At 43.8% G+C, this 25801-nt stretch overlaps 1 protein-coding gene across 8 annotated transcripts; it reads left to right on the forward strand.

Moving 5' to 3' along the window:
• Nucleotides 1-292: 292 nt before the first annotated feature.
• Nucleotides 293-20622, forward strand: LOC139542637 (E3 ubiquitin-protein ligase TRIM33-like). Of its 8 annotated transcripts, none has more exons than XM_071348306.1 (21): nucleotides 293-1094; nucleotides 4722-4840; nucleotides 4976-5123; nucleotides 5540-5672; nucleotides 5893-6009; nucleotides 6309-6423; nucleotides 6841-6987; nucleotides 7185-7302; nucleotides 8807-9228; nucleotides 9609-9794; nucleotides 10244-10300; nucleotides 10764-10973; nucleotides 12023-12164; nucleotides 12359-12422; nucleotides 12676-12838; nucleotides 14529-14947; nucleotides 15149-15272; nucleotides 16184-16258; nucleotides 16627-16779; nucleotides 19566-19616; nucleotides 19803-20622. In XM_071348306.1, exons 1-21 carry the CDS (start codon nucleotides 320-322, stop codon nucleotides 20052-20054), a joined length of 3990 nt encoding a protein of 1329 aa, XP_071204407.1. In that variant the 5' UTR covers nucleotides 293-319; the 3' UTR covers nucleotides 20055-20622. The 8 variants fall into 8 exon arrangements, with proteins under 8 accessions (XP_071204407.1, XP_071204406.1, XP_071204411.1 ...); XM_071348305.1 differs by having other exon boundaries at nucleotides 7185-7301; nucleotides 8803-9228; XM_071348310.1 differs by having other exon boundaries at nucleotides 7185-7301; nucleotides 8803-9228; nucleotides 14604-14947.
• The last annotated feature ends 5179 nt before the right edge of the window (nucleotides 20623-25801 follow it).

Genomic DNA, 25801 nt, shown 5'->3' on the forward strand with positions numbered 1-25801 from the left:
ATATGACAATGAGTCAGGCCTAATATTTTTTTGGGCGTGAGTAAACTAAGCAAATGCTACAATTCTTGTGCATGAGATTAGATTTTTATTTTAATATTTCAAATGTTTTGGAAATGTAAAGCATTACTTTGATATTATCCAAACATGATCTAAAATGTCCTGTCATATTTGGGTCCTACGAATTATTTTGGAATGTTTATACTCTGTTATTGACAGACAGTCAAAGATTAAGACCGTAAATTACGTAATGACGTAGACAACACGTTTTTTACTCGGTACGTAGGACGTCCTGCCGGTTGCGGTTCAAAGAGGAAGGAAGATGGCGGACAACAAAGGCGAAGAGGATATGGAGAGCTCTTCCAAATTAGATTCAGAACCTCAGGGAGAGGATAGCGGAGACCCAGAATTGAAAGATGTGAATCCGCTGATTGCCATAGAGACAAATTTTAAAGAAGGAGAGGATTCACAATCCCAGGAGAATGTTTCCCAGATGTCTAAACCCGCTAACGACGTCGTTAGCGGAGGAGGGGACGCTAGCAGTAACAGCGCGGGCACAGGGGAAGAAGGCAGCATTAGCAGTAATGTTAGCCCAGTTGGGAACACCAATGGCGGGACAACCGAATTGAAAAATGTGAATGCGGTGATTGTCATAGAGTCGAACTCGAAAGAAGGAGAGGATTCACAATCCCATGAGAATATTTCCCAGGTGCCTACACCCGCTAACGTTAGTGGAGGAGGGGACGCAAGCAGCAACAGCGCGGGCGCAGTGGGAGAAGGCAGCACTAGCAGCAGCCCAGTTGGGAACACCAATGGGGGGACAACCGAGTCCTCGGCTGCTGGGGATACTGCTGGAACCTCACCAGCACTCACAACCGATATGTCCCCACCTCCAACAGTTCCACCAGCCAACCCCGTCATCCCAATAAACCTTATGGATACTTGCGCTGTGTGTAAACAAAGTCTCCAGACCCGTGACTGTGAGCCTAAACTCTTACCGTGTCTTCACTCATTTTGCTTGAAATGTATCCCACTGCCAGAGCGACAAGTTACCGTACAGGTGCCTGGGCCGAACGGACAGCCAGACACCCACATAGGTGAGTGTAGTGTACTTTCAAGTGTGCAGGGGATGCACAATTGCTACCTACTGTAGTGGTAGGTACCAAGTATCAACAATTATGTATAAACGTTGAGTACCATGCAGCTGCCAAATGGTCAGCAAGCATAATGACATGCTGAGTCGACTTGATGGTGAGTTTCAGGATAATATTGGTTTTCACTGATTACTAGCCGTCATTTGGAGATAGATAGTATATATATTACTCACATTGTGACTCTTACAATAACATGTTTCACAATGGCCCTAATCTAGTTATGGTAATACAACAGCATACTGAATAGGCAACAGCCCCTGGGCCTGATAGGCCGGCTATGGGCAATTCCAAGGTAACACCCAGACTCAGATTTTTTTGCTTTAAAATGTGTGTCAAACAAAAACCAATGATTGTTAAGTTAAACAATCCATACAACTCTATGCACAATTTCCACTGAAAATGTTACAGAAACACATTTCCTCGAAGAACAGTCCATATGCAACATTTGGTAACAGAATGATGGTTTCTGTTAACGTTACCTAACTTTGCGTCTGCACTGCTCTTCAAGTAAATGTACATTGAGTTGCATGGTTTGTTTATGCCAGAAGAGAATTCATATTGAATGTCACATGTGCCCCATACAGAATATAATTATTCTCATTTTCTCTTATCAGTAAAGCGCCTTGGCCTAGGATCCAAAATTCAGTTTCACCATCCTTTCTCAAGGTGGAAAGTTTGTCCATCCGCACAACATGATCTTTGCATGACATGACAACTACACCAGAATAGGTGTAGGTAGCCTCAAGTTAAAGCGTTGGGCCAGTACCTGAAAGGTAGCTAGTTCGAATACCGGAACCGACAAGGTGAAAAATCTTTGCATTTAACCCAAATCATGTGGAGTTGGGATTTGCAAATAATACATTTTGCATTCATACATGTGTATAATATACATGTGTAATAGGACAGTATAGGCATCCACCTAATTATTTTATATGTATTATACATAGACCTATAATGCCATTGACAAATCAAATGACAGATGAAACATGGTGCTCTTGGTTTCTGCTGAGAATAAATTATTGGCTTTCCAGGTGTAATTATTTTGCAGTTCAGATTCAATTCACCTACACAGTAATGTCCAAAGTCAACTAACCAACTTTTTTGCAGTTTTCTGTAATGTTTAGTCCATGCCTATTTCTCCCTAGGCACAATTGTGGATTACTATTTACTTTGACTCTATCAATACTAAATTCTAGTATACCAGATCTTGTTACATTAACCTTAGTCTAACTACTGACATTCAAAACTAATTTACATACATTTTATGGGTAAGTAAAGGCTTAGGTCTAGCTAATGGGCAACCAAGAACACAATTCCAGCGTTTATTTCTGGCATTAAATCAAGGTAAAATGTTTTCCATTATAGTTGGGACCTTCTAGGGGTGGTCATGTGGACAGACCATGTAGTTAGGCCATGGGCTGAACATGTCTGACCCCCAACCATTACGATACATTTGATAATGTCCAGGAACACTGACCTTTCTGCTTGCCAGCACTCATTGCCTTCTCAAATGCCATTATGACACATTGGCCTACACCTAGTCTGGTCCTCCAAGATCTGTTTGCGTATTGCAGCCTTCCCCTTATGGTCGTTGATGTGCTAAACTTTTGGCATTGACAATGACCATAGGGGGTTGGCTGCAATATACAAACAGATCTAGGAGGACCAGACCAGGTGTAGGCCGATGTGTCATTATGGCATTTTCCAGAAGGCAATGAGTGCCGACGAGCAGAAAAAGATCTGGGACCAGCCTATTTCTATTCGATGCCGATGGTATTTTGGCCACTGTGGTCAGAACTACCCAAGGGTTGTTCTTTTTTTCTATTATGACCCACTTTGTCTTATCAACATGGCTAAGATTCAATGAATTTGATGTAAAAACTTAAATAAACTCCTAAATAAGAGCAATAGACCTAGGCCTAACTCGTTACAATGCCATCTCATATTGCCTTATTTGCACTAAGTCTAGATAAAATAAAGTTGCCACCTGGTTTGGTATAAACTACATACAGCTGATGAATTTGGTTTGTGGAAATGTAAACACTCACATTTAAAGATTGAACTATGGATGCAAGGACTTTCAGTCCACGAGATCGATATCATGGCGTTAAACATATTTTGAAGATACACATTATTTATTTACAAAGATTCAAATTATAACAATCATAGGCCTAAATTAAGTATTTGGCCAGTCATACAATGTTATATTTTGGTTTATTTGCCTTGCCCTCAAGGCAATTGTCTGAATGTGGCATCTGTTTTTAGATTCCATGTAGATATGTAGCAGTACAGCCTAACCATTAAATAAACAAACATGTTAACTAATGGTACAAGATTGTCAACATCATACACATGTAGGCTATTCGAAAGGTCAGGCATGACAGGTGCAACAAAATTAGGCTATGTCTATTTAGTAAGTTGGCCATTTTCATAGTTTTCCCCTAGTCTGCTTTTCTATGTTATATTCAAACATTCATGCATGAAATTCTGCCTCACTTATTAGGTCATATAAATGGTATAATGTAACAATAACAGACCATGATTTAGAAAAATGTGAAATTCGATTTCGATACAGTTTGTGTGCAGTGCACTGCATGTATGTGTTTTGTATGCGCCCTGACTTGCCTCAGTTCAAAGTCTCACAGCTGCAGTGACAGATCAGTCTTGGTGGTGTGGTCTCCTAAACCCTTTCAGCTGCACTCACAGCCAATCACTCACAGCCCCTTGCAGCTGGGGCTTACACCAAACCGGCTGTGTGCAGCATGAGCCGGTATAGACTGGCTCAAACTGGATTGAGCTGGTTTGTGCTGCATCCAGTAATGTACTCGGAAATGTAATTAATGGGTTTAAGGGAGTTGAGAGGAGTTAAGTTTGGGCGGTGGAGCAGTTATGGATTATGTATTCAACATTTAGCTGAAGGATATGTATTTTCAACATATCATTGCCCACTTTTGATACAGCTCACTGATTTGCGTGTCTTATATGAATATATCAATCTGTCATTATTCAGAAATCTTGAAAAGAATATGAAATATTGGGGTGAATATGATAATTGAATGGATTTATAATCCCAACCCTCAAAGGGGAACTGCCTCACCCTCCACCAATGTGTAGCACCCACCTACTTAGGCCCTATAATGTATTTCATAGTCCGCTATTTTGGTACTTACCAATTCAGTTGTAGCATCTTTATTATTAATACATTTAAGCACCAACCAATTGTAAAAGGTGAACTGACATGGCTGACGTTTTTTAAACAAAGCTACCCCCACAGTTCAGATTGTAGATGCAATAAAACTAATTTTCATCCCCCAATTTTTTTTGTGGTTGGGACAAGTTGCCAAAAGTTTAAAAGTAGGTGATCCAACTTGATGATTGCATCCATCACTTTTCTACACATGACTTTTGAATAGCCTCTGACCTCTGTAGTATCTGTATGCAAACTATTAGCGAGAAAATCGTTATTTTTTTGTTGATGATTTCAAATGATGATTTCTTTGTCAATTTCACCATTTAGGCTATAGGCCTAACCAGTGCTTCTATCTTGTCTCTTTCCTCTGTCTACTCTAGTGAATGTCATGCGGTGTGTAGTTTGTTGTCAAGACTGCAAACAAAGTGACATCATTGACAACTACTTTGTCAAGGACACCACCGAGGCCTCCAAGACTTCAGATGAAAAATCTGCACAGGTATACCACAATTTAACTCTAATTTAATTCAGTTAAGTTCAAGTGGATGGTTGATTTAATACAATTCCCTCATTATCAGCTGCATCTAGCCAGAGTTAGGTGTCTAAGTGGCATTGTGTGTTTTGTCTCATTCAGATGTGCACCAGTTGTGAGGACAATGCAGATACCATTGGGTTCTGTGCAGAATGTGGAGAGTGGTTGTGCAAAACCTGCATCGAGGCTCACCAGAGGGTCAAAATCACCAAGGACCACAAAATCCGCAAGAAAGAGGATGTCTCTGAAGGTAAACTGTCCAACAAACCTAAACACAATATGTGATGGATACCCTAGAATATCAAGTGACAATTTGACATAGCCTAGTTGGACGTGTAGATCGGAGGTTTCTATTTGCAAGTAGAAGGCTCTGGTGTAGGCATTTGGTGACTTTTAGGATGGCTGTAGTTTATCCAGGCCTTATAACTTCACAGCTGACTGGCTGTTGTCATGGTAACATGCTGCAGAATCAGTCAGTGCTCCAGTAGTAGTAGATTGGCCCTGCTGGTTCTCAGTATAGCTGACATGCAGTACTATACACTGTATTAATTAATGTATTTCTTTATCTCACATGTTCTTTCACTCTTAAAAACAAATAAAAAAAGTTGTATTGTTATTGATCTCTCTATTTCATACTCTTTCTTTTGTTTCTCTCTGTCTCTGTAGAGTCTGTAGGTATGTCGGAACAGAGGCCTGTGTTCTGTCCCATCCACAAACAGGAGCCCCTGAAACTCTTCTGTGAAACCTGTGACACACTCACCTGCCGGGACTGCCAACTGCTGGAGCATAAGGAGCACAGGTAGGACATGCAGTACTGCATACAACATATGATCTTTAGAATAGGAAATCAAAATCTGTAGTGAATTCTGGTCGGTAGTGGTGGTGGATGGTAATAAGTTTGGTTTTGTGTTACATTCACACATATCCAGTGAGGATTGGGCACAATGAGAAAAACAGCAATCTAGTCCAGTGATCTAAGCCTTGGTGTTCCTTGCTGAACAGAGTTTCTCTTCTCTTAGGTACCAGTTTCTGGAGGAGGCCTTCCAGAACCAGAAAGGCATCATCGAGACGCACATGGTCAAACTGCAGGAGAAAAAGACCTACGTTCACTACTCTCACTCTCAGGTGACAAGCAGGTACAAGCAGCATTCCCATCTCTCCTGTGAACGTGGCTTGTTTGGAGACTTCATAGCTGCAGGGTGAACTTTCCCCTAGGTACAGATCTAGAATCAAATTCCCGTTCTCCAATCCTAATCTTAACCATAGGTGGGGAAAAGGCTAAACTGACCCAAGATCAGCGTCTAGGGGCCACTTCCCCACCCTACAGAGATTTCATAAGGGCTTGTTTATGGTTTGAGAAGTAAAGTGCTCTTTTATTGTTTACTAGTGTGTCTCTAGTTTGAGTGTCCTTGTTTCCATCCCCGTTTCCATCCAGGATAAAGGAAGTTACTGATACCCATAAGAAGGTGGAACATGACATCAAGATAGCCGTGTTCACTCTTATCAACGAAATCAACAAGAAGGGCAAGTATTTACTGCAGCAGCTTGAGGTAAGGCCATCATGGTACCTATGCAAGGAATGCATTTGAACTCATCCCTCAGCGCCTTTAGAATTCCCCAAATTAATTGAGTTATAATAATTTATGCTTTCAGGCCTAGAGACAGATTATGCCTAGTCCTGGACTAAAACACACTTTCAATGGAGATTTTTAATCCAAGACTAGGGTTCGGTAAACCGTCCCTCAGTGTTTTGTCTAGGCCTATGTATTGAGAAGAATGAATACCAAAGAATCACTATGAACTTAATTTGGCTCCTACATTGCCAGATGATGTGAAGTTTATTCTGTGACGTTACTTGGATACTGTTTTAATTTAATAAAAAAGGGTCAGGCTTTACCCTAATTACATAGGCGGCTGGATGCCTGTTGGTAACGTTTCTCCCTACCGTTTGTCCCTTGGTCCTCCAGAGTGTGACTAAGGAGAGGAGCATGAAGCTGTTGACCCAGCAGACAGACATCGCCAACCTGGCCAGGCAGATCCTCCATGTGCTCAACTTCACCCACTCTGCCATTAACAGCGGCAGCAGCACCGCCCTGCTTTACAGCAAGAGGCTGGTACGGAGAACAGATAAACATACACAAAAACAATCTCAGGGAAAAGCTCGCACACAACCTATTCTCCACAAAGGCCAAAGAGTGCACTATAATATGCAGAAGTTGCACTATCCTAAATTGATCCTCTCTATAAACTATAGTCTATAAAGTATCTGCAAACCAATAACATCCCAATATCTTCATATGTGTCTGTGCAGATCATCTACCAGCTGCGTAAGGTCCTGAAGGCTGGACTGGAACCAGTGCCTCAGGCTAACGGAGCTGTTCGCTTTTTCTGTGACCCCACATTCTGGGCCAAAAACGTGGTCAACCTAGGTGAGAGGATTTACTACTCTACATGCAGGGAAGTATGCAAGGAAATCTGTTTCTGGCCACCGATGGTACAGTATGAAGCATTGCATAGAACGGGATATATGCCCTACCTGCACACTGATGATAGTGATTCCCAATGGTGGCCACAAGATTGGCAGATTGTTTGGCATAGTTTCACAGCTTGGACTAAGTGCATTAAATGTCTGTGCCTTTTTCTTTTTACGCTTGTATCCTTTGCATCGTGGTAGGATGGCAGATAATTTGACACGGCAATGTCTAGGGGACTGGTATAGACTACCTACAGCTGATGCTTTGGTATAGACTACCTACAGCTGATGCTTTGGTATAGACTACCTACAGCTGATGCTTTGGTATAGACTACCTATAGCTGATGCTTTGGTTTGGCATAGACTACCTATAGCTGATGATTTGGTTTGGTATAGACTACCTTTAGCTGATGGTTTGGTTTGGCATAGACTACCTATAGCTGATGGATTGGTTTGGCATAGACTACCTACAGCTGATGGATTGGTTTGGCATAGACTACCTATAGCTGATGGATTGGTTTGGCATAGACTACCTACAGCTGATGGTTTGGTTTGGCATAGACTACCTACAGCTGATGGTTTGGTTTGGCATAGACTACCTATAGCTGATGGTTTGGCATAGACTACCTATAGCTGATGGATTGGTTTGGCATAGACTACCTATAGCTGATGGATTGGTTTGGCATAGACTACCTATAGCTGATGGTTTGGTTTGGCATAGACTACCTATAGCTGATGGATTGGTTTGGCATAGACTACCTACAGCTGATGGATTGGTTTGGTATAGACTACCTATAGCTGATTGATTGGTTTGGCATAGACTACCTATAGCTGATGGATTGGTTTGGTATAGACTACCTATAGCTGATGGTTTGGCATAGACTACCTATAGCTGATGGTTTGGTTTGGCATAGACTACCTATAGCTGATGGTTTGGTTTGGCATAGACTACCTATAGCTGATGGATTGGTTTGGCATAGACTACCTATAGCTGATGGATTGGTTTGGTATAGACTACCTATAGCTGATGGATTGGTTTGGCATAGACTACCTACAGCTGATGGATTGGTTTGGCATAGACTACCTACAGCTGATGGTTTGGTTTGGCATAGACTACCTATAGCTGATGGTTTGGTTTGGCATAGACTACCTATAGCTGATGGATTGGTTTGGCATAGACTACCTATAGCTGATGGATTGGTTTGGCATAGACTACCTACAGCTGATGGATTGGTTTGGTATAGACTACCTACAGCTGATGGTTTGGTTTGGCATAGACTACCTACAGCTGATGGTTTGGTTTGGCATAGACTACCTACAGCTGATGGTTTGGTTTGGCATAGACTACCTACAGCTGATGGATTGGTTTGGCATAGACTACCTACAGCTGATGGATTGGTTTGGCATAGACATACTCAGTCACTTACTTTAGCCTCTCCTCTCTCACCCCCCAACTGTAGGGAACCTGGTGATTGAGAAGATGCCCCAGGCTCAGCACCCTCCCAACATTATGGTGGGGCCCATCTCCCCGGGCCACGGCCACCCGGGCCACGGCAAAAGCCCTGGGCAGATCAACCTGGCCCAGCTCCGGCAGCAGCACATGCAGCAGCAAGTCTTCGCCCAGCAGAAACAGCAGCAGCAACAACAACAGCAACAACAACAGCAGCAGCAGCAACAACAACAACAACAGCAGCAGCAGCAACAACAACAACAGCAACAGCAACAACAACAACAGCAGCAACAGCACCAACAACAGCACCAACAGCAGCAGCACCAACAACAGCAGCAACACCAACAGAGGATCCAGGAACAGATGCGTATTGCCTCCCAAATGTCCCAGCAGCACCCCAGGCAGGCTGTACCTCAGATGGTACAGCAGCAGGTAGACTGAGGAGGACTGAATGTCTTGATGTTTTTAGGGTACCATTGTTCTCATCGATAGCAGTGGTGTAGTGGAGGGTAAATGCATTTTAACACCGCTTACTCACTTAGTTTATTTTGCACAAGCATTTATCCACTTATTGCGGAAAAAGGCATTGAAAATATAGGAAGTGTTAATTTACTCACCGTGAACTGTGATCAGCATTTACCCCCCCCACTACATCACTGTTCGATAGTGCCTTTGTCAACCCAGGTTAAATGTTTTTTTGGACCTATAATAGTACTGAATATTATAATCGGTTGCTATAATGATTTTGTTCATGACAGTTATACTTTTACCTGAAAATACAACTGCCTGTCCTCTGCTGTGTCTCTCCCTAGCCCCCGCGCCTCATCAGTATGCAGGCCCAGCAGAGGGGCCCCATGAACGGCGGGCCCAACATGTACCCCCCCCACCACCTGCGCCTGCCCCCGGGACAGGGCCGCATGCCCAGCTCCAGCGCCCAGCCACGCATGCCCAACGGCCAGCAGTACTCCCCCATGATGCAGCCCCAGCTGCAGAGACAGGTCAGACTACACCACTTGCATTATGTCCCTGAGGGGATAAAAACATTTAATGAATTGAGTTGAGGTATAGATACATTATTACTCCACAAAAGGGAAATTGATCAGTCAACACATCCAAAGATGATATCCATAAAATAATAACAAGAACAATCACATATACAGTAAACAATAGTGCGACAGGTAGCCTAGCAGTTAAGAGCGTTGGGCCAGTAAACGAAAGGTCCCAGGTTCAAATCCCTGAACCAACTAGGTGAAAAATCGGTTGATGTGCCTTTGAGCAAGGCACTTAACCCTAATTTCTCCTGTAAGTCGCTCTAGATAAGAGCGCCTGCTAAATTACTAAAATGTAATATGTTTTATGCAGAAACCGGTACTACTGATTGGCGCAACTGTCGCCATTTGGTAGTAGGATTTTCACTGTGTATGTATGGGTACCTTTTTGTGTTTAGATGACTGTAGATTCTGAGATGAGCGACCACAGGTTTCGTTTGTTACATCTCACTGGGGTTTGGCACTTTTTCTACTTATATGTAAATGGTAGTCGTTACGGCCGGGACTAAACCAGTATCGCGATACTCGTTAGTATCGTGGCAAGGAAACAAAACACAAAGCGGATTTAACGTCTAAAGGAAAACATCCCTAATGTTGGAAGCAAACATCATGATGTTGTCTAGAGTCACATGTATTTATTGTCCTAGCTATAGCACACTATATTTCACATACAGCAGGTTTTTAAAGGACCAAATAGTTCGGTCTGCTTTGTGTTTTTGCCATGGAAAGAATATTGCGATATTGGTATTGTCACAGTCCTAGTAGTCGTGTTTCTTGTTGCATGGGCATGATTCGTGATTATGCTTCCAAAAATGACTTTTCAGCACGTTGTAGACCTGGTAGAATTAAACAATTAATAAATATTCAATCCTGCCACAAATCTCTAGTTTTTGACTTCCTCCTTCTCTGTTCCTGTAGCATTCAAACCCAGGTCATGCTGGACCCTTCCCAGTGGCATCTCTCCACAACGTGAGCGCTGCCAACCCCACCAGTCCCACCAGTGCCAGCATGGCCAGCGCCCATGCCCACCGTGGCCCTGCCAGCCCCATAGTGGGCGCCATCGACCTCATCCCCTCCGTCACCAACCCAGAGAACCTGCCATGCCTACCAAACATCCCCCCCATTCAGGTGCACACAGCCCTCTGGGACCAGGCACATGTCACGCACTTCCAAATCTCACCATGCCTGCTTCCATTCTCATCCTTTCTCCTGGCCCCCACCCCTTTGCTTTTTGTAGATCTGAGTCGATTGGATAAGTATAAGTATTATGATGAATATTCAATGTATACTGCACAAAATATAAATGCAACAATTTCAAAGATTTTACTGAGTTACAGTTCATATAAGGAAATCAGTCAATTGAAATATATTCATTAGGCCCTAATCTGTGGATTTCACATGACTGGGCAGGGGCGCAGCCATGACTGGGCTCACCCACTTGGGAGCAGAGTCCAGCCAATCAATGAGTTTTTTCCCCACAAAAGGGCTTTATTACAGACAGAAATGTGGAGGTCCTGGGCTGGCGTGGTTACACGTGGTCTGCGGTTGTGAGGCCGGGTGGACATGCTGCCAAATTTTCTTAAATTACGTTAGAGGCGGCTTATGGTAGAGAAATTAAGTCATTTCTCTGACAACAGCTCTGGTGGACATTCCTGCAGTCAGCATGCCAATTGCACACTCACTCAAAACTTGAGACATCTGTGGCATTGTGTTGTGTGACAGAACTGCACATTTTTTTAGTGACCTTTTATTGTCCCCAGCACAAGATGCACTTGTGTAAAGATCATGCTGTTTAATCAGCTTCTTGATATGCCACACCTGCCAGGTGGATGGATTATCTTGGCAAAGGAGAAATGCTCACTAACGGGGATGTTAAAACATTTGTGAGCAAAATGAGAACATTTATTTCAGCTCATGAAACACTTCACGTGTTGTGTTTTTATATTTTTGTTCAGTATAGTTTCTGCCATACTGCTTTATACCTATCTGTGCTCATTTAAAGGAGCTAGGGGGAGGGGGTAAGAAGTGGAACGGAACCTGGCTCAACTTAGATAAAAATCAAATGTGGTGCTCATACATATACATGGCGATACTTCATCAGAAATGTTCACAAGGTGAACTAAAAATGACCACTAATTCAGTGTTATCCTGTGGCTGGATGTTTGTGGCGCCATCAGCTGGAAGACGCGGGCTCCAGCAGCCTGGATGCCCTACTGAGTCGCTACATCTTAGCCAGCACATACCCTCAGCTGGGCCTGGGGCCCCCCGGGAACATGAACCTCTCCCACGGACCCTCCACACACTCCCCTGGCTCCTCAGGTACTGGAGGACGACTCTACTACAACGAGCACAAACACTTTCTTCACACACAGCTTCAATCTGATCTATGATTTTAAATCATTTGCTCAAATCACTGTCATGGCTATCACGTTTAACGAAGAAAATTGTTTTTCTTACATGACTTCTATATTACTGCCTCATCCTTGCTCACTGTCACTATCTCTCACCCGTAGGCTTATCAAACTCCCACACGCCTGTGCGGCCATCCAGTACGTCCAGCACAGGAAGCAGGGGCAGGTAATGACACACAGGCCAAGCACTAGACCTCTGCTCAAACACAAGGGCTCTCACATTACTGTGAGACAATGATGAGAAAATGACACTATTACATAAAACTGTGAAACATCCATAGGATGGGTTGAAGGTAGCATTGCAGATACTGAACCATTGAGTAAGCTAGTCACTCCTGAACAATGAATCTCACTGGCATACATAGTTATACATGTATTTATGTAAGGGAGGTATTGTGTGTGTGTGTGTGTGTCATAAGCTGTGGATCTGCGGGTAGGCCAGGGCCAGCAAGCGGCCCAATGGAACAGCAGGTCAAAGTCAAGCAGGAGCCCGGAGCCGAGAAGGAGTGTGGTTTCTCGGGAACCACCACCTCCAACGTCAAAACGGAACAAGGGAAGGATGGAGGGAGGAGCGCGTGCATGGTAACATCTAACTGCCCAGCTCTTTCAGCTCCTTTTAGCTTGTCTAGACCAAGATCTAAACTCAGCAAAAAAAGAAACATCCTCTCACTGTCAACTGTGTTTATTTTCAGCAAACTTAACATGTGTAAATATTTGTATGAACATAAGATTCAACAACTGAGACATAAACTGAACAAGTTCCACAGACATGTGAATAACAGAAATTGAATAATGTGTCCCTGAACAAAGGGGGGGGTCAAAATCAAAAGTAACAGTCAGTATCTGGTGTGGCCACCAGCTGCATTAAGTACTGCAGTGCATCTCCTCATGGACTGCACCAGATTTGCCAGTTCTTGCTGTAAGATGTTACCCCACTCTTCCACCAATGCACCTGCAAGTTCCCGGACATTTCTGGGGGGGAATGGCCCTCGCCCTCCGATCCAACAGGTCCCAGACGTGCTCAATGGGATTGAGATCCGGGCTCTTCGCTGGCCATGGCAGAACACTGACATTCCTGTCTTGCAGGAAATCACTCACAGAACGAGCAGTATGGCTGGTGGCATTGTCATGCTGTAGGGTCATGTCAGGATGAGGAGGGGTACCACATGAGGATGTCTTCCCTGTAACGGACAGCGTTGAGATGGCCTGCAATGACAACAAGCTCAGTCTGATGATGCTGTGACACACTGCCCCAGACCATGACAGACCCTCCACCTCCAAATCGATCCCGCTCCAGAGTACAGGCCTCGGTGTAACGCTCATTCCTTCGACGATAAACGCAAATCCAACCATCACCCCTGGTGAGACAAAACCGCGACTCGTCAGTGAAGAGCACTTTTTGCCAGTCCTGTCTGGTCCAGCGACGGTGGGTTTGTGCCCATAGGTGACGTTGTTGCCGGTGAAGTCTGGTCAGGACCTGCCTTACAACAGGCCTACAAGCCCTCAGTCCAGCCTCTCTCAGCCGATTGCGGACAGTCTGAGCACTGATGGAGCAATTGTGCGTTTCTGGTGTAACTTGGGCAGTTGTTGTTGCCATCCTGTACCTGTCCCGCAGGTGTCATGTTCGGATGTACCGATCCTGTGTAGGTGTTGTTACACGTGGTCTGCCACTGCGAGGACGATCAGCTGTCCGTCCTGTCTCCCTGTAGCGCTGTCTTAGGCGTCTCACAGTACGGACATTGCAATTTATTGCCCTGGCCACATCTGCAGTCCTCATGCCTCCTTGCAGCATGCCTAAGGCACGTTTATGCAGATGAGCAGGGATCCTGGGCATCTTTGTTTTGGTGTTTTTCAGAGTCAGTAGAAAGGCCTCTTTTTAGTGTCCTAAGTTTTCGTAACTGTGACCTTAATTGTCTACCGTCTGTAAGCTGTTAGTGTCTTAACGACCGCTCCACAGGTGCATGTTTATTAATTATGGTTCATTGAACAAGCATGGGAAACAGTGTTTAAACCCTTTACAATGAAGATCTGTGAAGTTATTTGGATTTTTACGAATTATCTTTGAAAGACGGGGTCCTGAAAAAGGGACGTTTCTTTTTTTGCTAAGTTTATATCTAGCAGGTATTGGTCTACCTGAGGCTATCTATATAAGATGCTTGTTGAACAACAGAGGTTTTCGGCCTCACTTCTTGACGCTAAACCAGAATTCTGAATGTACTTAACCCACTTGAAAGGGTTCAGTATTTTGTTGTTGTGTGTGTTTGTCCCACAGATGAGTAGTTCAGAGAGCAGACGTACTCCCCCTCTCCCCGTGTTGGGCTCTGTGACTTCTGGCTCCTCTGTCCAGGACATCCTCAAGAAGGTGGGGGAGCATGTCAAAACTGAGCCCCAGGACCAGGAGGCCTGCAGTGGGGCCAACAGGCCTGGCAACGCCCCTATCACCACCAGCAGCACATCCACTGTGGCCTCTGCCGCACTGCTGACCAATGGCAAGGGAGCCGCGTCCGCTGCCCTGCGCTCTCCACGCACTGCACAGGGGACCAACCAGAGCGGGGCAGGAGGGAAGGAGGACGACCCCAACGAGGACTGGTGCGCTGTGTGCAACAACGGGGGAGAGCTGCTTTGCTGCGACCGCTGCCCCAAAGTCTTCCACATCACTTGTCACATCCCCACCTTGAAGTGCTCCCCGAGGTGAGCCCCTGATCCGCGCACACAGGCTGGCGTTGACTACAGTAGATGTCAGAATGAGAATGAATTTCATTCATATAGCACCTTCAACTCAAAGCCTTTTACATTGGATGCTGATATCTTGCTATACATCAGCTATCATTTTCCCATGTCTATATATCTGGGTTATTGCTTCACATTTTCTTTCTGTTTCTCCCCTCTCAGTGGAGAGTGGATGTGCACGTTTTGCCGGAGCCTGGCAAGCCCGGAGATGGAGTACCAGCCTGACGACGAGCCTCGTAGCGAGAAGGACAACAGTGAGCAGGGCCTGAGTCCTGAGGACCAGAGGGTCAGTGGAACCATCCACCTGTAATACCTTGTGTCAAACTCTTTCCAGAGGGCTGAGTTTGCAGGATTTCACTCCTCCCTTGTACTTGATTGATGAATTAAGGTCACTGATTAGTAAGGAACTCCCCTCACCTGATTGTCTAGGTCTTAATTGAAAGGAAAAACCAGCAGACACTAGGCCTTCCATGGAATAAGTTTGACACCCCACACCTAGGTCTTTCCCTGCGTACAGTTGAAAGGACTTTCCATAGGATTAGTAGTTTCTACTGCCACTGCCAATTCAATACATTTCCTCACTACGTATATCAGTGAATTTCCATTGACCCTGTTCCTGGAGAGATATCGCCCTGAATGTTTTCGCTCCAACCTTAATTTAGCGCACCTGATGATAATAATAATTAGCTCTTTGATAAGCTGAATCAGGTTAGTTACAACTGGGGTTGGAGCGAAAACCTACAGGAAGGTAGCTCTCTGGGAACAGAGTTGTAGAGCCCTACTTTAGATACCCTCACATTTGAGGAGTGAATCCGTGTGAATGAAGGCAGTACAGCTCTCTAAGGTAGCATAGCGGTTAAGAGCGTTTGGCCAGTAAACATAAGGTTGCTGGTTTGAATCCCCTAGCCGACTAAGTTAAAAATCGGTCGACGTGCCCTTGAGCAAAGCACTTAACCCTAATTGCTCCTGTAAGTCATTCTGGATAAGAGCGTCTGTTAAATGACTAAAATGGAGTATGAGTTCCTGGCAACTTGTTTGTAGTCATGAAGCCTGATGTGCTACTCCTTCCATTTTTATTTGCTGCGTTCAGACATTGGGACACATGCCTCAGTCTCTCTCTCTCCTAGCTGAGGAATGATAAGGACTTGTGTAATGTTCTCCTGCATAACCACCACCCCTATCTCTCACTCCCTGCAGAGGTGTGAGCGCCTCCTGCTGTATGTTTTCTGCCATGATCTCAGTGAGGGGTTCCAGGAGCCTGTCCCTCCCTCTGTAAGTATCTCAAGCATGTAAAAGGCAATTCCACCGTTATTCTATCTGACCTTGATGGCCAAATGTACCTTTCACCTCTACTGAGTACAGCCTCTCTAGTTTTCTTCCTTCTAGGGACTATTTCCTGGCCACTGTGTTCTTGATTCTACCATTGGTTTCTTTGGGGTCTTGGCCCGGGTTTCTGTAAAAGCACTGTGTCAACTGCTTATGTAAAAAGGGCTTTATAAATACATTTGATTGGTTTATTGACCCTGCCCTATACCCCCAGCGTCACATTACTTCATCATTGTGGCTATAACCATAATGTTCTGTATGTTAAATTAATGAACCAATATGGCTCTCAAACCACAATGTTCCCCTCTCACCAGATCCCTAATTACTACAAGATCATCAAGAAGCCCATGGACTTGACCCTGGTGAAACAGAAGCTACAGTTGAAGCATGTCCAACACTACCAGAGCTCGAAGGAGTTTGTCTCGGATGTGCGCCTGGTTTTCAGCAACTGTGCCAAGTACAACGAGGTGAGTGGGCATGACTTCCAGGCATGAGGAGATAAAAATAAAAAATGTTTTATTTTTATTAACCTTTATTTAATTAGGAGATGGGACTGACTGATAGTTAAATGGATGCAGGAGGCCACATGCACACTAATACTGTATGCTGACAGTGGGAATACATTATTCAGAAGGTTGATCTTTATCATACCGTTTGGCATGGACTTGTGCACCCACAGGGATTAACACTGGATGACTGAATGAAGTTACTGTGTACTCACACTATACTGTTTGTTGTGAATGTGGTGTTGCCAAACTAATTTGCTGTTTTTCTAACCTGAATATTTTCATGGCCACTAATGTAATGTCTTTCTGGTCAGTTATTTTGTACGTAGTGGGATTAGTCTGCTGTCATAAGACTTCTTGATTTGTTTACTGAGGAGTTAACAAAACAAGCAAACCTATAAAGCATGGACTATAATTGTCATTATTGCCACAATATATTAGTTCAGAGATTGTCATTCTAAATAACTTTCTTGCAGAGATTACCCTTTAAACAGCTAATGGGTTCCTTTTTGTCTGTATTCATTATAGCTAACAGTTTCTATCAACAAAAATATAAACACAACATGCAACAATTTTCAAAGAGGAAATGTCAATTGAAATAAATTCATTAAGCCCTAATCTATGGATTTTACCTACCCAATCAGATTTAGTTTTTCCCCACAAAAGGGCTTTAATCACAAACGGAAATACTCCTCAGCGCCCCTTGTCAGACGCTATTGTCCCCAACACAAGGTGCCCCTGTGTAATGATCATGCTGTTTAATCAGCTTCTTGATAATCCATTCACCTGACAGGGGTGGTATTTCTTGGCAAAGGAGAAGTGCTCACTGACAGGGATATAAACAAACTTGTGCATAAAATTTAATAGAAATAAGCTTTTTGTGTGTGGAAAATTTCTGGAATTATTTATTTCGGCTCATGAAACATGGGACTAACACTTTACATGTTGCATTTATATTTTTATTTCAGTGTAGTTTGACTGTGCCACAAGTCCTGGATCTTAAAGTAGAAGTTAGCTTTTTTACAACCAAATGTTATAGAATGGTCCAGACCCTTTAAAAAAAAATACATTTTGCGATTTCACTTGTTTTTGAGAAACGTACTGCCACTAGTGCTTTTTTTTTAAGTTTCCTCATCCTCGTTGTGTGGTACGGGGGCTCTGAAAAAACATGATCAAATGCTCTAAAAACACCCACATGCGTAATTTTAGAAACGGAAATGCTCTCAGTATAGTGATGTAGGTCTTAGGATGTTGTACACATGAAATTGTCATTCCGAACTTTATCTGCAAAATTATATTCCATTTTGTGCGACTCGAGCCGTTTCCCCTATTCAGCTGTTCCATTCTCAGTGTAGCCTGCTGCTATAGGTAACTGCCAAAATAAAGGAAACACCAACATTGTCTTAATAGGGTGTTGAGCCAACAGAACAGCTTCAATGCGCCTTGGCATAGATTCTACAAGTGTCTGGAACTTCCTGTGTGGAAGCACCTTCTTTCAATATACTTTATACCCCTCATTTAATCAAGTGTCTCCTTTTACTTTGGCAGTTACCTGTAGAATGGACGTGGCAGTCGAGTTGCAACAAAATTAAATATAACGTTGTGGATTAAGTTCAGAATGCCACAATTTCATGTGTACAACATGTAAAGACCTACAACAATATACTAATAGTTTTTCTGTTTCTAAAATGACTAATTTGGGCGATTTTGGAGCCTTTGTTCATATTTGTCAGAGCCCACATACTGCACAAAGAGGATAAGGAAATGAAGCGCTGGTTAGTGGTACGTTTCTCAAAAGTGAAATTGCACAAAAAAAGGGTCTGGTACCTTATTTAAGATGCTGTTTACATCAAAATTAGATTTGGTTATAAAAATAGAAAGAAAAAAAAGAAGCTACATTCTCCTTTTTAGTGTAATAATGAATAGTTTAAATCTGATACTAACCCAAATACTTAACTTTTTGAATGCAAAAGAGTTGTCCCATGTGTGTGGGCTTTTCATATTTGGCTTTGTAAGTCAAAATGTGTCAATCTGAATTGGACCTTTTGATATAGTGTCCAACATGTTTTCAAGTGATGTGTTTAGGGGGAAAGGTCATTTACAAAGTGGTTGGTTTTCAACATTGATTTGAAATGGAACAGAGGGAAACAATATGATACCTTGAGAAAATCAATGAGGAACTGAGTTGTGATGGTGACGTTAAAATATTTCCTATTGGTTGCAGTTGACATAGTCAGCAGTTCAGCTCAATGTACCATATATGCTACATATGCATAAGTTACGATTTCCAAGGACACTTACTAGGTATCAGTGAAGGAACTGTCAGTGTCAAGGATAGTATATCAAGCTAAACAATTTAGCAGGGAGAGGAAGTGAAAGCTGTCACTCCCAGGAATACGCCAGGACCCAGAGCAAGGCTATGGATGCTGTTCAGAATTCTCTCAGCAGGCAGAAGCAGCCAGGTAAAGACAGACCATAGACTAGACTAGCTTGGAAATGTAATGACAAGATTTACCCAATGACTGTAAGCTGCAACCTCAGTAAGTGAAACAAGAGTTTATGGAGGGATGACAGACACAAACCATATTTGGACACAAGTTCACTAAGGGGTGTATTTTCCTTAGGCCCAAAGACCTAGGGTAGTGACGGTACACATGGTTGTTACCTATAACCTGTCTGTACTGTGAAATCCCCCCTCCCCTTCTGCTTTTTTGTATTTTATTGTACTGTTATCGCCCCTTTTTTAGATGTCTCGAATAATCCAGGTATATGATGAGGAGAAACAGAGTAATGTGCAGGTAAGCTGTTTCTAATACACATGGAGGGTAAAGGTTCGGCTGCCCACTCTGCCACTAGGAATGTTAACCCACTAATGTACTCCTCCCATTCCTTACCCATTCATCCCTCCTGTTCAATGGTACCCACACACCCCACCTCGCCCTTCCTCATACTCTCCCCCTCTTTCCTTCCCTCCCTCCCGGCAGGCGGACTCCGAGGTGGCGGAGGCAGGGAAAGCTGTGAGTTTGTACTTTGAGGAGAGGCTGCTGGAGCTCTACCCAGATGAGAGTTTCCCCGAGGTACCAGAGGAGCCTGAGGTACCAGAGGTACCCGAGGAGCCCCAGGCCCCAGCTGGAGAGGGAGAGGAGGCGGATCTCACAGAAGACTCCGAGGATGAGTTTGTGCAGCCTAAACGCAAGCGGTTAAAAACGGATGAAAAGCCGATGCACATCAAGTGAGAATCATTGTGTTAAAAGAGGAAAAGAGAAGTGAAAGGATTTTGTCTTCCTCATCTCATGTTTTTTGCTTTTTTTCCCTTTAAGACCACATACGTAAAATGCAGGACCTATTGTACAAATGTACAGGTTTATTTCATCCTTTTCCTCTTTTAAAGAGTTATTGTAAAATAGAAATTAAATCAATCTGTGTATCCGGCAAACTGGACTTTTTAAAGACCTCCATTTCCTCTTCTGTGGCAATTTATGGATGTTTAAGAAAGTGCTTGTACAGATTTTAAAGTATGATTTGTTTTAAAGTATAATTTTGTTTGCAGTAGTTAAATGAATAATGCGTCTTTTTTTCTATTATCATTTATAATGTTTGTAAATCTGTGAAACTTGCTTTATAAAGTATCTGAAACTCCCATTTCCCCTAATCTTGATGTACTATAAAGTTTGACATTAATTACCTACCAAGTATTTGTTGTATGTTTGTTGAAATATTTGACCTGCTGTAAATAAGAGAAAACAAATGAGGAAAAACCAGTGATTTGTTTGGTATTTCATCAATAAATAAAATGTTCAAATATTTCCTGTAAATAGTATTGATATCAATGTTGCAAGACAAGACTTCATTTCAGGCTCTGAGAAAAAAATTGTTTAAAGGTCAACTGCCCCTAAGAACCAACTTCTCTGGTTTCAAATGGCCTACGTGGCATCGATATGAGTCAACTTTTACTACAGAGTAAATTTGATAATTTTGTTAATGAAGTCGATCTTGTCCCAAACTGAGTGTCACGATTTACTGCAGGGTTGGGTATGGATTACTTACATGTCCACTTTAGCCAATTATGGCCAATAGCCCAGATATGGCAGGTTGTGGCCCGCCCCCAACTACCATGTGGACATTTGTTATCAAGTCTACAAATGGGTGCACAGGCTGAGCTGCCTGCATTATCTGCACTGGAGCCTTTAGTGACATGCAACCGGTGGAATAGCTGGAAAATGGCACGTGTTTCAGGCAGAAATGTGGCTGCAGTGAACTTCAGCTGTACAAGATACTACAGTGGTATATTGCTGCCACTCAGCAATACTTTTTAAATAATTATTACGAAATTAGATCAAATTAGGTAATAATTCAATAACTCGTTATTGCAGTATCTGGGATCTACATCTGTTTATATTAGTTACTATACTGTTACTAAGCGGTGATGTATTACGACAGTGTTACGTTACTACACCTAATAGGAAATGCACATGCGCACTAGTGTGCCCGGGAACTGTAGAGCACGAGAGGTTTTGACTAAACGAAAACTAACTGTACTCCCGTCTCCTGCCTGGTCATTTCTCCACAACACAAATATTACAGTGGCGACGAGGTGATTAAACTTCTTTAACGGACATTGCTTGAAGGGAAGAATGTTGCGTGAGTAATGAAACTCAAAATAATTACGTAATTCGTCAGTTATTTTTTATTTTCTTTCGCCAGTAAAAAAAGGCTAAGCACTGCTAGCAGGTACAGTGTTCAGGAGCTGCCAAGTAGCAAGACTATTGGAGTCCAGAATAGCGACACTGCCCTCTGGTGGTTAAATAAATAAATAAAAACTGTCATTGAACCCATTGAAATTAGGCGATCTCGGTGGAGAAATATTGTCAAGAAAAAAGAAAAAAAAGGAAGGAACGTAACACGGTGTGTACATTATTACAAATGAGTGCAGTGAACGAAGTAATTGCAGAAACTTCTGAAGTGAAGAATTAGAGGAAAATTAAGGAATACAAGGAATAAGGAAACTGAACAATTAACTGTGAAAATGGCAACCATTGGTCGAGTACCAGAGTTTGAGGCTACAAAAGAGGATTTTGATTCCTATTTGGAGCGTTTTGAGCGTTGGCTGGCTGCAAATGAAATCAAGGATGAAAAGAAAGCAGATGTATTTCTCAGTGTTTTGGGTCCAACTGAGTATGGATTGCTGAAAGGTCTCATTGAACCAATAAAAGCAGTTGAGTTGAACTATGCAGAACTGACTGAAACTCTTTCAAGGCATTTCAAGCCTAAGCCAATTCTCATTGCAGAACGTTTCAGATTTTACCAACGTCACCAGAGTCGAGGGGAAACCGTGGCTGACTACATCCTTGATTTGAAAAGGCTGGCAAGTACATGTGAGTTTGCACAATTTCTTGATGATGCTCTTCGAGACAAGTTTGTATGTGGTCTCACAGGTGAAGCATATCATAGAAGGCTTCTGTCAGAGAAGGACCTGACCTTTCGGAAAGCCTGTGATATCACACTTGGACTCGAGCTTGCCCACAGGGATACTATTGAGCTATCGGGATATGCAGAACGTCAGAAAGGTGTTCACAAGGTCAGTGATGCACGTGGTGAAAAAGGCTCACAAAAGTCACACTTTTCTCAGTCCCGTCCTCAAGGTTACACAAGAACAAAGCAGCCCACATCTCAAAGGTCTAAGCCAAGTTGCTACAGATGTGGGGGAGATAATCATCAGCACAGTGAATGTCGATTCCAAAATGTAAAGTGCCACAATTGTGGAAAGGTTGGACATTTACAGAAAGTGTGTAAAGCCTCAAAACGCACAGCAAGAGCGCACAAAGTGTCAGACGCAGCACAAGAAGAGGAAGGTACAACTGAAACAGTATTGGAACTGTTCACAGTGTACACAGCTCAACAACAAAAAGATGGAATCTATCTCAACATGGAGTTAGCGGGAAAACCGGTAAAAATGCAGCTGGACACCGGAGCGTCTGTATCTCTGGTTCCAGAGAGACTCTACAAAGAAAAACTGAAAGAGTGCCCTCTTCAGCCAGCGTCCATCCGCCTTTCTTCATACACTGGTGACACTATTCCTGTGTTAGGGCAGATCCAGGTACCAGTCCGGTATGAGGGGAAGGAGTGGACGCTACCACTTGTCATTGTTAAAGGAGAAAAATCAGCCTTGCTAGGCAGAAACTGGCTACAAAAGATCAAGTTGAACTGGGGAGAAATCTTCAGTCTGAGAAAGGTCAAACCAGTGAGTCAGGCTACACTCACTAACATGCTGGAGAAGCACAAAGAACTTTCCAAAGATGGCTACGGCGAAATACAAGACATCACAGCAAAAGTCAGAGTGCAAGAAGGAACCAAGCCTATCTTTCACAAACCACGTCCAGTTCCCTATGCTCTTAAGGAAGCAGTAGAGAAGGAACTGGACCGCCTACAGAAGAATAACATAATCACGAAAGTAGCGAGGAGCGACTGAGCCGCTCCGATTGTTGTAGTCCCAAAGAAAGACAAGACCGTCAGAATGTGCGGTGACTACAAGGTCACAGTAAATCGCTGCATACTACCAGAGGAATATCCACTACCAAACGCTGAAGATCTGTTTGCCACTCTAGCTGGTGGGAAGGTTTTCAGTAAGCTGGACCTGGCATTCGCTTATCAGCAACTGAAGCTGGATCCGGAGTCAGAACAGTATCTGACCATCAATACACACAAGGGGCTATTCAGATTCAATCGCTTTGCCTATGGAATCTCGACAGCTCCAGCGATATTCCAACACACAATGGATCAGATCTTGGACGGTATAGACAACGTTGTGTGCTTCATGGACGACATCCTCGTGTCAGCACCAACCATTGGAGAGCACCTGGTAGTGCTGGACAAAGTGATGTCAAGACTGGAGAAATACGGAGTGAGAATGAAACGCAGCAAGTGTGAGTTCCTCCAGGACTCAGTGGAGTATCTCGGATACAAGATTGATGCACAAGGCCTGCACCCAACCAACAGCAAGGTGGAAGCAATTGTAAACGCACCAGCACCCACAAATATCTCAGAGCTGAGGTCATTTTTGGGGCTCCTGAACTATTACGGAAAGTTTGTGGCAAACTTGTCCACATTGTTGCATCCGCTTCACCAACTGCTGCAGGCCGATACAAAGTGGAATTGGTCCCCACAATGCGAAGAAGCATTCAAGACTTGCAAACAGCGTCTGCTAAAGAGCAAGTGGCTTGCCCACTACAACACAGAGATGAAGCTGAGACTCGCGTGTGATGCATCTCCATACGGAGTAGGAGCCGTCATCTCACATGTTCTATCGTCAGGTGAAGAACACCCTATTGCATTTGCATCACGGACTCTGTCACCAAGTGAGAAGAATTATGCTCAAATTGAGAAGGAAGCCCTGAGCATAATATTCGGAGTGAAGAAGTTTCACAAATACCTGTACGGAAGGAGGTTCCAACTGCTGACAGATCACAAGCCTCTGTTGGCCATCCTTGGACCAAAATCAGCTATACCAACCCTTGCTGCACTTCGAATGCAACGTTGGGCTCTGATATTGTTAGCCTACGACTACGAGATTGAGTACAGACGATCCAGTGATCACGCAAATGCAGATGCACTATCAAGACTACCATGCAATAGTGACTCCGACAGTGAAGATGATAGAGCAGTCTTCCAGATCTCTCTCATTGACGAACTGCCCATATCTGCTTCAGACATAGCAGAGGAAACAAAGAAAGATCCAGTGCTTTCCAAAGTCTTGGACTTAACATTAGGAGGTTGGCCAAACTTCGTAAATGACGATAACCTTCGTCCATTCATCGACAAGAAAAACCAGTTGTCCACTGATCAAGGATGTGTTCTGTGGGGATCAAGGGTGGTGGTACCTCACAAATTCCAGAGGAGACTGCTATCTGACCTGCATGAGGGACATCCAGGGATCACTCGAATGAAAGCACTCGCTCGCAGTTATCTGTGGTGGCCTGGACTGGATCAGGACATTCAACAGCATGTAGGCCACTGCTCACCTTGTGAAGCTTTTCGCAACAAGCCTGCTGCTGCACCTCTTCATCCATGGTCCTGGGCTGCTACACCTTGGGAACGCATCCATGTGGATTACGCTGAGATTGACAAGCAACATTTCCTTGTTGTCGTCGATGTCCATTCCAAGTGGATGGAAGTGTTCCCTACTCAACTGACCACAGCTGAGAAGACCATCAATCTTCTCAGACACCTGTTCGCATCCTTTGGACTAGTCAAGGAGCTCGTATCGGACAATGGCCCTCCTTTCACGTCAAAAGATTTTGAAATGTTTCTCAAGAACAATGGAGTAAGGCACATCCTGTCACCACCTTACCATCCGGCATCAAACGGAGCAGCGGAGAGAGCCGTGCAAACCTTTAAGAAGGCCTGGACTAGACTCGAGGTTCAGTCTGTGCCCACCCACCAAAGGCTTCCGCGGTTCCTGTTTACTTACCGTAACACACCACACACAGTAACGGAATGTACACCAGCTGAACTGTTTCTGAGACGCCAACCACGTACCCGCCTGACATTGTTGAAACCAGACTTGTCAAGCACTGTGGCAAAGCACCAGCTACAGCAGAAGAAAGCTCATGACAGACACTCAAAGACTGTCAGAGAATTCAAAGAGAGAGAGGGTGATGGTACGTGATTTCAGACACCCCAAGAGCCTGTGGAACTCAGGTGTGATCTTGCAACGCAAAGGACCTTTGACTTACCAAGTCCAAATTGGTCATCGCCAGGTCAACGTTCATGTGGATCATCTGCTACGGTCCAACGCCCCAGCAGAGACACGCCGAGAGAACAATAACGACCCCCAGGACTATTCTCCTGACTGTGGACGTACGGGAGAGACAGAGCCTGACCTTCCACCCGAACCTGGCCCACTACCGGAAGCCCAGGAGGAGCGGAGATATCCTATTCGACAGCGAAGGGCACCTCAAAAGCTTGACCTGTGAGTTGAGCTGTT

Source organism: Salvelinus alpinus, chromosome 17, assembly GCF_045679555.1.
Source record: "Salvelinus alpinus chromosome 17, SLU_Salpinus.1, whole genome shotgun sequence".
Classification (NCBI taxonomy): Eukaryota; Metazoa; Chordata; class Actinopteri; order Salmoniformes; family Salmonidae; genus Salvelinus; species Salvelinus alpinus.

Bases quoted from the DNA above. Each gene is read 5' to 3' on its own strand.
- LOC139542637 (XM_071348305.1), top strand. From the start codon at position 320: ATGGCGGACAACAAAGGCGAAGAGGATATGGAGAGCTCTTCCAAATTA. The intron at 5,124-5,539 runs GTAAACTGTCCA...CTGTCTCTGTAG, and splicing joins GAAAGAGGATGTCTCTGAAG to AGTCTGTAGGTATGTCGGAA. The intron at 16,259-16,626 runs GTAAGTATCTCA...CCCTCTCACCAG, and splicing joins AGGAGCCTGTCCCTCCCTCT to ATCCCTAATTACTACAAGAT.